The 12,042-nt window shown below is 40.9% G+C and overlaps 1 protein-coding gene across 7 annotated transcripts in view; it reads right to left on the bottom strand.

Moving 5' to 3' along the window:
* Nucleotides 1-839: 839 nt before the first annotated feature.
* Nucleotides 840-12,042, bottom strand: part of MCF2L (MCF.2 cell line derived transforming sequence like) — a 122,285-nt gene continuing 111,082 nt past the window's right edge. For 6 of the 7 annotated variants that reach the window (XM_084201235.1, XM_084201234.1, XM_084201239.1 and 3 more), the window contains 8 exons: nucleotides 11,700-11,792; nucleotides 11,138-11,216; nucleotides 10,921-10,993; nucleotides 9,646-9,761; nucleotides 4,163-4,290; nucleotides 3,440-3,552; nucleotides 3,207-3,310; nucleotides 840-3,081 (listed from right to left, as the gene is read on the bottom strand). In XM_084201235.1, the coding sequence (XP_084057361.1) occupies nucleotides 2,987-3,081; nucleotides 3,207-3,310; nucleotides 3,440-3,552; nucleotides 4,163-4,290; nucleotides 9,646-9,761; nucleotides 10,921-10,993; nucleotides 11,138-11,216; nucleotides 11,700-11,792 (801 nt within the window). In that variant the 3' untranslated portion in view covers nucleotides 840-2,986. Of the gene's footprint in view, nucleotides 3,082-3,206; nucleotides 3,311-3,439; nucleotides 3,553-4,162; nucleotides 4,291-7,566; nucleotides 7,642-8,900; nucleotides 8,988-9,645; nucleotides 9,762-10,920; nucleotides 10,994-11,137; nucleotides 11,217-11,699; nucleotides 11,793-12,042 lie in introns of all 7 variants that reach the window. The other variant, XM_084201240.1, reaches the window with a different exon arrangement.

Below are 12,042 nucleotides of genomic sequence, written 5' to 3'. Positions count from 1 at the left end.
CTGCATCTGTATCTGTGAAACAGTTTGTGCCCCAACTTTGAGACAGTGATCTAAGAAACCAATTATTAGGTTTTTTAATATGGAAAACCCTTTAGTTTCACTCTTTACTAAGGTACATTTGGGCTGGAATTCTTTTATTCTTTTGCTCTAACAAATATAGTGTGGATCTACTCAAAAAGGCTGGACCTCCCCTTGCTCAGAAAAGTAGGACTACCTATTACAGAGGGAGCTGTTATGATGACAAGATCAAGACTGAACAAAAAGCAATCAAATATCAGTAAAACACCATAGCTGGATCCTGTAATGCACATGGCCAACAGCTCAGCCCAAATCACTCCAGTCAGTATGAAATTCACCTGGCATCATCAATGACTGAATGTACAAGCATGTTCCTCTTCACATGCAGCAAAGGTGAATGTGGTGTCTTGTTTCTCACCCAGTCATGACCAGATGCAGACCTCCAACTTGTTCTGCTAGTACCAGAGGATCCATGGATACATGGCATTCCTTGGGAAAACCCAACAGCGATGTGCCTTCTTTCAGAAAAGGGTTTGTGGGAAAAAGGGAATCATTCCAATTACCTGGCACTGACTTTCATTTTTTATCCTCAGCCTGCAGACAGGCTTCAATTCCCTAGTGCCAGGCACATGATTCTAAGTGAGACATGACCACAAAGGTGAAATGGTGTTTTTCTAAGATGGTGCCAGAATAAGCTGAGGATTTGAATACACAGACCTGGTTTTCTGTTCCAAATCCTAGAACTTCTCTCTGTTTTAATATGATACCCATAAAAACCTCTCAAGACTGTGAGACAAAATAAACCCCAGAGCCTGTCTATATAAAGGCATTCAGCAAGAAGCGCTGAAATTTATTCAAATTAATTACAGTAGAGACCTCTGACTTTGAACATCTAATTCACAACAGCAATAAAAAAGGAAATGGTGAAATGGGTTGTATTAAAGTGCAATGATGTGGGAAAAAAAACCATTGAAATAACACAAATGAGGCTGCAGTGAGAAATGAAACAAGTCTCATCCAAGCAATGACAGCAATATATAAGTAAATTATGTTACAGATAATTTACAAAATAACTTACATAGATGAAGATAAGCTGATTCTCATGTTGCTATTCCATTGTTAAATATCAGACTAAATATTCCTGGTCAGCACAGTATTATATGGAATAATAAAAAAAAAGATCAGAGGATTTCCATGTTGAAAAAGATGCCTGAAGTAAAACCCTGATCAGCATTTATATTGCAGTACTGCAAGAAAACTAAGTATTTATGAATTGTAAAGTGACACATTCAGCAGCATGAAGACTATAAATACATCTTTTACATTGATACATCATATCTACACACATGTACATATCTACACAGGCAGGTATATACACACTAGCACGTACATGCACATATAAGTGCATACACTTATGTGTGTGTATATACATGCTTCAATTTGTGCTGACCGTGGTCAGCTGCATTTTGATTGCTCTGGGGTAGGGTTGCTTCTGCATCATTCCTAGGAGTGTTTGTCATTTAAGTTTTCTAATCTGAAGCCTCTAAAACATAAAATTCTGGCATAAAGATAGAATTCAGGGCTCAGCCATCAGTGAGTCTGATGATTAACAGCAGTTCCCATTGACATAATCTGCTGTGCTTAGTGCTTCTGAAAAGCTATGCTCTTCATGTCCCCGTTAGTTTTAAATAATATGGTGCATGAATCAATTAAAAACCTGTTTTCATATAAGCAAAAATATTTGAGAGATGGACAGGAATGAATACGGTATTCTATATATGCACTTAGCTTTGTACTGTTTGTAAGGATGGTGTGCAAAGAATGTCTGACAAAGTGAAAATTTACAACATTGGCTTGAATCATACCCTGAAAAATGGCAAATTTAGCATCATCCTTCCTTTAAAAAACTTTAAAATACTCATCTGTAGCATAAATCTGACTCATTTTTTTTTTCTCCTGTGCTCCACTTTTATAGAAAAATTATGTAGCTGGGGGTTCAAATAATCTGGAACAAACACTGTGGACTAAAACTATGTTGGATTTCTCCAGCCCTCATAGGTTTGTTTGAAGGAAGGCTCTTGACCCATAGTGAGGTTACAATAGTTTCCTCTGCCTGTAACTGCATGTTGTGAGAGCTGAAAGCAACCATGCAATTACTGCTTACTAAAAAATCATTTAGTGAATAAGAACATCTGTGTTTCATTGTGCACCTGCATAAGGAAAAATATACTCCTAAATTGCCAAGGCTATGTAAACAGTGATCTTGGTAAAGAATTTGGTTGTGAGGCCAAACAAATAAAAGGGCTATTCTATTGCACATGTCACTAAAATGCTGGAAGGGAAAAAGTAATAGTTTCTCTTGATGTTCTTGTGGCCACTGAATTGGTCATGTCTGCATCCCTGCCTCTAGGGAGCAGAAGAATATCCTGAAAATCCAAGAGGAAAGGGTGGACCAAACCTCCTTCCTTGTTGCCACAGGAGTCCCATTCACTGCATTGACCGAGGTATGTCCTTGGAGAAAGGGTTTCTTGGGGAGAAGAAATTGTAAACTTGGATTTATTTTCCTCACGCGTATCCTGTACAGTGATTGCTATGTTATTTGTTTACAATGAGCATTTAGCATTGAACACATTTTGTCTGCTCACATTCAGATTCTGGCTGTTACATAAAGATACAGTTCTGCAGAAACCTGATCGAGTGTCAAGGAGAAAACGCACTTGATGCTAACAGCTCTCCAGAGCAGAAACCTCTACAAAATCCTATTTCAAATCATTTAACTTTTATTTACAACTTCACATTCCATTTTCATTGGGATCCTCTGGGAGAACCTGTAAAAGTCACCACTGAAAATACTTAGAACTGGCAACACAGTACTGGTGGTTCTCCAGTGAAGTCCAATGTCCAGAACTCTGCAGCAAATGACAATCTCCAGATTTACCTTCCAGGGAGGTGGGATGAACATGTCATATTAGCTCTTAATGTCAGAGAAGCTGGTGCTACTGACATTGCAGCTATCACTGCAACTTGATGATGTGCTCAAATTGCTGGAGGCAGTGCCTGATTCTGGAAAAAGAAAGGGAGTAAAAAAACAACACAAAAAATATTATACAGTGGTTGTTTTTCATTACTTTCTTTGATAATAGGAATATTCAAAGAGAAAATCATCTCACTTAAAATACATAGCCTACCAGAGCTGCTAAAAGATTGAGCTGATTTTGAGTTGCCTATGAGCGTCAGCAGATTGCTTGCTGGAATCCAACCTTCTCTACCACTGCTCAGGTTCTTTACAAACCTAAAAAAACAATACAAAAAAATTAGAAGTCAGACTTGTTCATTTGATGCCTTTGGAAGTTTTGCCCTAAACATCTGCCTTCTAAACACCGTTCTGCATATAAAAATTTCCAAACACAGATGTGCGTACCAAAGTCCATCCTCCCCTTCACGAATCAGTTGAACCAGATCTCCACTTTTCACTGTAAATTCTTCAGAAACTCCTTTGTCATAATCAGTCACAACTGTATATTTACCAGGAGTCTAAATGCACACAAGAGGAAAGAAAACACATTATTTCTGTTGAGTACTTTAAGGTATGTTGCAGCTTTTGTTATGTAATTATAATACTTTTCCCTTCTTTCCCATGCACCTACATGCTGAAGATGGTGAAACTATACATACTGGGGCATTAAAATTGTGCTGATAGATTACATGCAAATTCAATACATTAATTTTCATATCCTGGAAAACACTCAGTGAAATGTTCCCACTAGAACAATTAATTCATATGGCTACAGAAAATAAAACCAAAAGAAACAGAAAACCTGGCAAATCCGCGCCATGGTGTCTGTGTAGAGGTCTACTGACGTGGTCACTGAACCTGTCATCGCTTGATTGCTGCATCGTGGCACAAGCAGCCACCACCCGCTGGGCTGCAGGCGTGCAAAGGCACGGAGGGACCTCCCCAAGGTACAAACACCAAGGCTGGTTTAAGAGAAGGAATTCTTCTCCACTGCCCTGGGAATATTGCCCAGCTGAGCATTTCAAGGCAGACACTTTCCCTCCTGCAGCTTCAAAAGCACTCCTGTATCCCACCACACACAGTGCTGGCAGCCCCTGCTCAGCTCCATAGGAGAGCATTTCTGGTTACCAGCTTGATCTCGCCTGCCCCTCCTGCTCCTTCCTCCTCCGCATCCGATGAATTCAGCGGTTCCTCAGCGCTAGACCAGCCGTCATTTTCTTCGGATGCATCAAGGGAATGGGATGGTTTTGCCCAGCCTTGGGGAAGAACAGCCAACAGTTAACCGAGCCACTGACTGGAAGAAATGTTCTTCCCACTGAAAAGCTCAACACGGACAGGAGAAAAACTGACACAGGGAGGTCATTACAGTCGCTGGGTGAAATTCACTGCTGGAGAAAGTTGGCCTGTTTCCATTCGAGTAAGTGGAGTTGGGGAAATGCACTGGCAGTGAATTTAGCCCTTTGGATTTATATCAAGGGAAATTAATGGAGAGAATGCAAATTTCCAACTGAAAAGCAGATGTATAAGAATATTTGTATAATAAATATATGTTATACAAAGATAAACGAGGGATAGATAATATTGTTTTCTTGGGAGGAAGCAGAAGACAGGAACATACACTTTTTGGGAAAAGGTTGAACAAACAGGGCTTGTTCACCCAAAGCGACCTAACCAGCTTGCTGGAATAAGGGATAGATAAGCATTGTCTCCTTCACACTGTCAAAAAATTCCACACAAGTTACAAGCACTATGTACCCCACCTGACAAGGCAGCCCAACATTTAAGAGTGTTTGAGCTGACACAAAAAAAAGTGCTCTGAACTATCTTGGTGTTACACCAAGATACAAACACCACAACAACATTCCTCTGCCTGTCATTTACTGCTTTTTCTCTATCCAGAGTGCACAAAATCCTCTTCCAAATTAGGTACATTAGGTTTTATTAGTGGGATGTTTTACACCAAGTTTAGCAGCTGCTAATAAGTGTGTTGAGCTTATAATGAAAAAAAGTCATAATAAAAGCGACAAGTATTTGTAAGCAAGATTTTCTTTCAAGCCAAATTGTAACAACAGTGAAACTCAATGAAAAGAATGAAAGGAAGAACAAACCTTCCATTTTATGTTACTATTCGTTGAATTGAGAAAGCACCAGCATTTTTGCATTGCACTGCTGCTGAGACATTTGAGACACAGCTGGTCATGCCAGTGCATTAGGAAAAAACATGAGCAGCATCAGAATAAAGCCAAAGAAATCATAGAAAGGAATCACACCCAGAGCACACCAAACAGAGTGGGACTTTTACCTTTCCTATGCTGCTGAGTGACCAGCACAAGATTGGAAGTACTGACCCATTTGGCCCTGTTGAGGGTTAAGAATGAACTTCTTTCTGTGAAGAAACTGAGTAATAAATTTCTGCTGTATTCCATGAAAATTTCCTTGGAATCTTACATCTTGTAGTTGGCTTGTTGGGCACAGCCGAAACCATTTCTGTTATTTCTAAGTTAGGAACAATGCAATAAAAGAAAACTTGGTTTCTCCTAATTGTTCCAAGCTCTCATTAGAAACAGTAGCAATGGGTTGCACAAAAGAAAAAGAAAGTAAAATCACTCTAAGTGCCTGTAACCTCATACTCACTGGGTAACAGCTTGGGCACATTTTAGGTAACAGCTCTTGTTCCTCAGCATCTTTCTTTTCTTATATTGTGCTGACGTGCTCAGAGCTGACTGGCCTGATCCTGCCACACCAAGGGTAGTTCTTCTCATACAAGCTGGCACTCTACAACTAACAAGTGTATATAAAAGCCACCTCCTGCTGGGAAGGGTGGTCACTGTGGTAGAATTCATATTAGCAAACTATGGGACTGAAATTATGCATGTACATTCCATCTGTGTGTGTGTTCTCCAGGGTGGGACTACATCAGAGCTCCCTATAAAGGCAGGGAAGGCAGGAAAGGGTAGGCAGTCCTGAGAAATGACAAGGTTATTCAGATATTATTTTAGATATAACAATGCCAGGGAAACCAAGATTTCATTAACTGCTTCTCTTCAGAAATAATCTAACAGGTTTTTCAAAGAGCTATGATCAGCCTATGACATGTAATTCTGACAGTAGTTCATATTCCTTGAGCTCAGCATAAATCAGAGCAAAACAGCAGTGAAAGGAAATGAATGGGGGCCATGAACTCTGTCTGTGGCCATCACCTGGTGCAGTTTCATCCCGAAATGCCTGGGTCAGCTCCCTGCTTATCCCTATCTGAGAGGAAGGAGAAGAGATGAAGTGCCAGAAAAGAGATTGGAAGGTGCAAGACAGAAGGAGGAGTCAGTAGATGTTTTAAATTGATTTACTCAGTTTAGGGGTTTCATAAAGTAAGATGCTTCTTAGTCTAGATGGGACAGAACATCAAATCAGATAAACCTGCTCCAAGGACACAATAATTTTACTGTAAATCAGCATGATTAGGACTCTCTTCCTTGGAAAATTCCAGCACCTGGGGTAAAGGCCAGAGAACACACTTTTCTTTCAGACATTTTTGGGCCCCCAGGATTTCCATGGCACCTGGAGATCTCTGAGTTTTGCCTGTGACCTGCAGAAGAATAACCTTGTAACTCTCATATCCACCCTTGTGGTGTTTCTGCAGGGTCTAGCCCAGGAACACATTGCCTGCTGCTCAGCAAGGTGAACGGTGTTGCAGTTTCCCCAGCACAGCAGCTGAGCTTGCACCATTTCCACAGACAAGACAAAGACTTCAGAAACCTGGAGGGGAGAGGCTGATGATAGGGACTGAAGCAGTTTCACATTTAGACTAATATTTTCTAAAGGACATAGTGGTGGAAAGAGTGGGGAGGACAGGGACTGCTCTCCTTGTACTCTCTACTGTTCTAGTTCATTAGCCCTAGGGATTTGTTCTCAAACTTTCACCATCAGCCCTGCTGGTTAGAAATGGGTTGTTTATTGAAGTACTTTCCTATTCTCTGCTTAGCTGTGAGCTGGGAGGATGGCAGGCAAATTGCTGCAAGGGGCTCAGTTCACTCATCTGGGGTTCACAGGGTGGTAAAAGTTGCCAACTATCACCCAAAGAAAGATGCAACAGGGCCACGTCTGCAGTAAAAAATGCAGATCTAAAACTGAAATTCCTCATGACAGTGATTTGAGTTTTGGAATTTTTTTTTTTAGGAGGTAAATCCTCTCCACAAGGGCCCCAGTGACAGAAGGATTCTAACACTTGAAAAACCAAGCTGGTCAGCCCTATAATTCCATTAAACACATGGATTCTGGCTCTTTCTTCAGCAACAGATTTCTTTCCCCCTGTCTTCTAAAAACTAGTTATCCATATGCTACTTTATTTAAACCAAGGTAAAACTTCAAACAGTTGTGCTATCAAAACCAGTATATATAGATCTGCTTGGAAAAACATAGCAGATGTCAATAGTCCTGCACACAGCAGCATCACACAGGTATTCTCAGCACTCTGATGTAACATAATACATGAGGGATCTGTGGGGACTCGTGGAGTACAAGTGGCATCACTGTACCTCTTAAACCAAAAGGAGTTGGGTCACTCACTACTTCGTGCCGTTTGGCTTTTTTGTCAGGACTGGTAGGAGAAGCTGCAGGAGGATGAATAGGTAAAAAACACAAAAGAGAGATATTGAAGAACTGGAAAAAAGAGAATAGGTTTGGATTGCATGCTAAATACCTTTGAGTTTACACTGGAAAACAAGTGGATTTCTGTAATAAATTTTTAGCTGTCACTGGTGCATGGTAGCAGAAGGAATTAACTATCTACAAGTAGATATTTGAAGATAAATGGACAAATTTATTTTACAGTTACAGATGAAAATACATGTAAACTTTCCTAAATTGACTAAGCATCAACCGAATACAATTAACTTCAATTTCAGACAAACATTACCAAATCAAGCAACCGTTTTTATGTAAATCTAGTGCTACAGCAATACCTGGTCCTGTAAGAAGGATCATTGGCAATGTCTGGCTTTTAGCAGAAGGAGATGGAGTTTCTGTCAAGGCAAGCATGGGACATTAGTGCTCACCTCAATACCATTAGATAAACAACCCTAGAGTCTCTCCAGAAAGAACTCAAAGGTAATTGGGTTTTAAACAGGCATTCTGAGGGAGAAAAAATACCATGCTGTTGGTCAAGTGCCATCATCTTAATGCAATTCAGACTGTTCAAAGACAGCTCTTCAAAGCAAGAAGTGACTGTACCAGTGTGATTACTTGGCAGGAGGAAGCAAGAAAAGTCTCAAACAATTTTTGCCTGTTTTAGGAAAAAAGAGGCAAAGACCATATCTGGAAGAAGAGGGAAATTCTTACTTATTTTTCTATCCAGCAAAACAACGTTGTCAGACACGTTCTGCTGTAGTTATTGATGCTTTGAGAATTTTGTTAGCAAGGATGCCAATAAAAAATCCTCCATAAAACCTTCACAGAATCACCTTGATTCCTTTTTGCCAAGTACAAGTGCATTTGGGGCAGATCCACTGAAGCTAGGAGCAGGCCAGGTGTCTGGTCAGAAGACAGCTTCCTTCCTCTAGCTTTTCTACAGAAATTGGGCACTATAAACTCTGCCCTTGGCCTTGACAGTGAGATTGGAGGCACTGGAAATCACACTCCTTCTCTTGCATCTCCACAGCCCCACTCTTCCTAGCTGCATCTCCCCCTCCCACTCTGGAGCTGGCTTCCCTTGAAATCTCCCTGTCAGAGGCACCGACTAGGGAACCTAGCTTGACCTTGGAAGAACAAGCTAGTGTGCACACTGAAAACCTATCACACTACACACACACACAAGGTGATGCTTCAATTACAGCCTTACACAGAGAACAGTCTAGCCTTGTTTTTAAGTTACCTTTCTGACTTTTGAGGTTAGTAAAGCCCTGCAGCGTAAAGCGCTTTTTTGACAGTACAGAGCATTCTGAGGTAGAGCTAGTGTTGTCTACAAAGGAAGAGAGAGACACAGAAAGAAAAGGGAGAAGGCCATGAAAAGATCAAGGCAAAAAGTAATTTGCAGCTATGCCAGGGAACCTGTGTGTTAAAATGAGAAGGGACAACTGAAAGTCCAGGTACAACACAAGTGTCTGGTTGTCCTTGCTGTGCAAGGGCTTGTACTACCAGTGGTTCAATAAATAATTTCCATGATGGGAAAAAAATTAAAGAGAAAAAACAGAACAGAACAAAAAATCTCCCTCTTACATCAAGTAATGCCAAGAAATTTTTTCAGAGGAAGAGAGCCCTGAGACCTGGGCAGCTTTAAGAGAAGACCTACTGCAGACTTTGGCCTCGGAACAAAGAGTTCCCACCTGCCTTTGGCCACCATCCTTTCAAGATGGCTTTGGGCCTGTCTACACCACACACTGGAATGCAGAAATCAGTCCCAAGCTAAGGGCAGATGGGACCAGCACGCTGGTGCAGTGTGGGCAGCACTTTGTGGGTTGGCTGCCCTAGGGCTGAAAACAGCAAAGCCCTGCTCATTCAGGAGTGCTGCTGCCTCCCCTGCACTACCGTGGCTACTCTGCTGGTGGATCTGCCTGTGCATCTGCAGTGCAGGCATGCTCCTTGCATTTAAAGACCACAACAGGTATGGGCAAACTCACCTTTGCCTTTCTCAGGGTACTTTGGTGCTCCTGTAGTGCCACAACCTTCTACACTTGTGAGATCCGCTTTTTTCTCCTCCATTTTTTTGGTATTTCTGATGTGGTTTCGTGAAGGACTGTTTATTAGAAGAGAATGAAAGCAATCAGGCTTTTACATACAGATATATAGGCTGAAAACCAAGTTTTTATTCCTTCTCAGACTGTAGCTTCCAGGACTGAAAAAGTAATTGGTGACTGTGCATTTAAAGACCATGGGAACATACAAATGAGAAACCCCTCTCCTGACTAACTGCAATCACATGTACCACGGCAGTGGGAGTCACTGGAAAGATGGCTCAGGACAACTTCCACTCACTTGCAGCTAACAGGCTCCTCCTGAATGCACTAGGAATAAAAGAAGAAAGATAAAGGAATAAACTCTGCCTCTCAGAAGCTCTTAATACAGGAACAAATGAGGGACCTTGCAGTGGACTCCCATCACAATTCTATCTGGGAATGGGATAAAGACACTCCACAAATCCAGTGTATCTGGGAAATTCTCTCTGAGCAATAAGTAGATCCATAAAAGATGCAAGGCAGAGAGCTACCAATACATGTTTGAGCACACACCATAGGGACATGAGCACATGGGCTTGTGGATAGGTACATACACACACACATATTAAAAACTAGACTGAGTAGCAGAGTTAAAGAGAGGTGTCAGGCAAGGGCAGAACAGATGGGAACAGAATATATAGGTTGGTATGGTGAAGGATAGAGGAAAAAAGAAAAAATTTCACCCAGAAATTGGGATACTGGAGAAATTACACATTACTTCAGTTAAAAAAAAATGGACTAAAAGAACAAGAGACAGAGAAAAGATACTGCTGTGAAAAAGACAAAAAAAAAGGGAACGTGATGTTGGAAAAGGAAGAAAAAGTAAAGGAAAAGAACAGTGAAGGAAGAAAAAAGCTGTCCCATAAAACTCTCTTATCTGGACCATAATGAATATAATCAGCTGCTCAACAAGCAGACACAGAATACCACTAGGATTTTGGCTGGTGCAGCAAATTACATTTCTGTGGCATTCTCTATCAACTGGCAAAACACATGCCACTGCTGCTCAGTTTAACAGTTCTGGAGATGTATAAACTCCAGACTTTACAGCTTTATAGTAGGAAGAGAACTAAACCAAAACCTTAAAACACAAGGACCAGTATTAAGGGGTAGGAGCAATGAAGAGCTGCAAGTCAGATGTATTAGTATATTCACAAGATGATGTGACAACATACTTACCTTGCACAAGATGATGCTGGGAGTGGTAGAGGTAAGCTCTGTGTTTGTTCTAGTGTTCTGTGCTGACTAGCTTCTGTAATGGAGGAAACAAAAAGAACTTTTAAAATCGATTTGTGTCCTACACCAGGAAAATCTACAGGGCAGGATCTGAGGATCAAAGAGAAAATAGATTAAAAAAGATTGACAAATAAAAAAGAGAATTTCTAAAGTATTTTACCTCTGCATGCCTGCAGTTGACTTGTTAGCACTTTTCTTATTTCATTTACCCAAGTGGCTTTAACTTCAGGGGTCGGTGCCTACCCAAAAATAAATACAAATCAGCCATCAAGCACAGAGCAGTTATTACACAAATAGGTACATGCCAAAGCATAGCCTCAGAGGAATCATTCAAGAGGGACAGACAAAGCTCCCTCTCCAGTGCTTCTGTGACCAGAAACTGGTTGTAGCCACTGGAACGGGCTGAGGCAGAGGCTGTGCATGTGCTGCAGCCAAACCCCATCTCCCAAGCCCTCCCCTGCTCCAGTGACAGCTACAGTAATGGTGTATACAATTTCCTCTGTGGACATTGTAAGATGTAATTATTTTTTCCCCCAGAAGTCTCTACCCTTGAAATGTGATTTAGTTTTCTCTTTGTTCTCTGCATTTCCTCATCACACTCTATAAGTGACATAACAGAAAGGAAAAACCCTCCAGATCTTCTTGGGGTTAGACTCCTTCTCCCCTTTTCTTCTTCTTTTTTTTTTTTTTTTTTTTTTTTAATATAGGGCAATGTTATTTACCTGTACAATGTAAACTTCTTCCCTTGCATTATACCAGATTTCAAATTTTTTTGCATCACCTTTGACATTTTCTGTTATTCCAACTGCAGCCATCTGGAAGCAAAGAGAACAGAAGCTGACCTACTGCATTGCAATTATGTTAAAAACAGAAAAGGGAAGCTACTGGTATTCTTTGGTATCTTACTTCTGAAAAGGAAAACCCCATCTGGCTTCTTGCACAAGGGAAAGAATAGCTAACAATTTGTGATCTGTGTGTTGGAGACAAGAGATTCAGTGCTTTGTATCAGTCTGGCTACCTTGGAGGGAAGAAGGGTTTAGGTGCATTAGATTGAGACTGACTTGT

The sequence above is a fragment of the Fringilla coelebs genome, assembly GCF_963513975.1.
Source record: "Fringilla coelebs genome assembly, chromosome: 2".
Lineage (NCBI taxonomy): Eukaryota > Metazoa > Chordata > Aves > Passeriformes > Fringillidae > Fringilla > Fringilla coelebs.
Note: the sequence above shows the minus strand (reverse complement) of the source record. Positions and strands in the feature narration are given on the sequence as shown.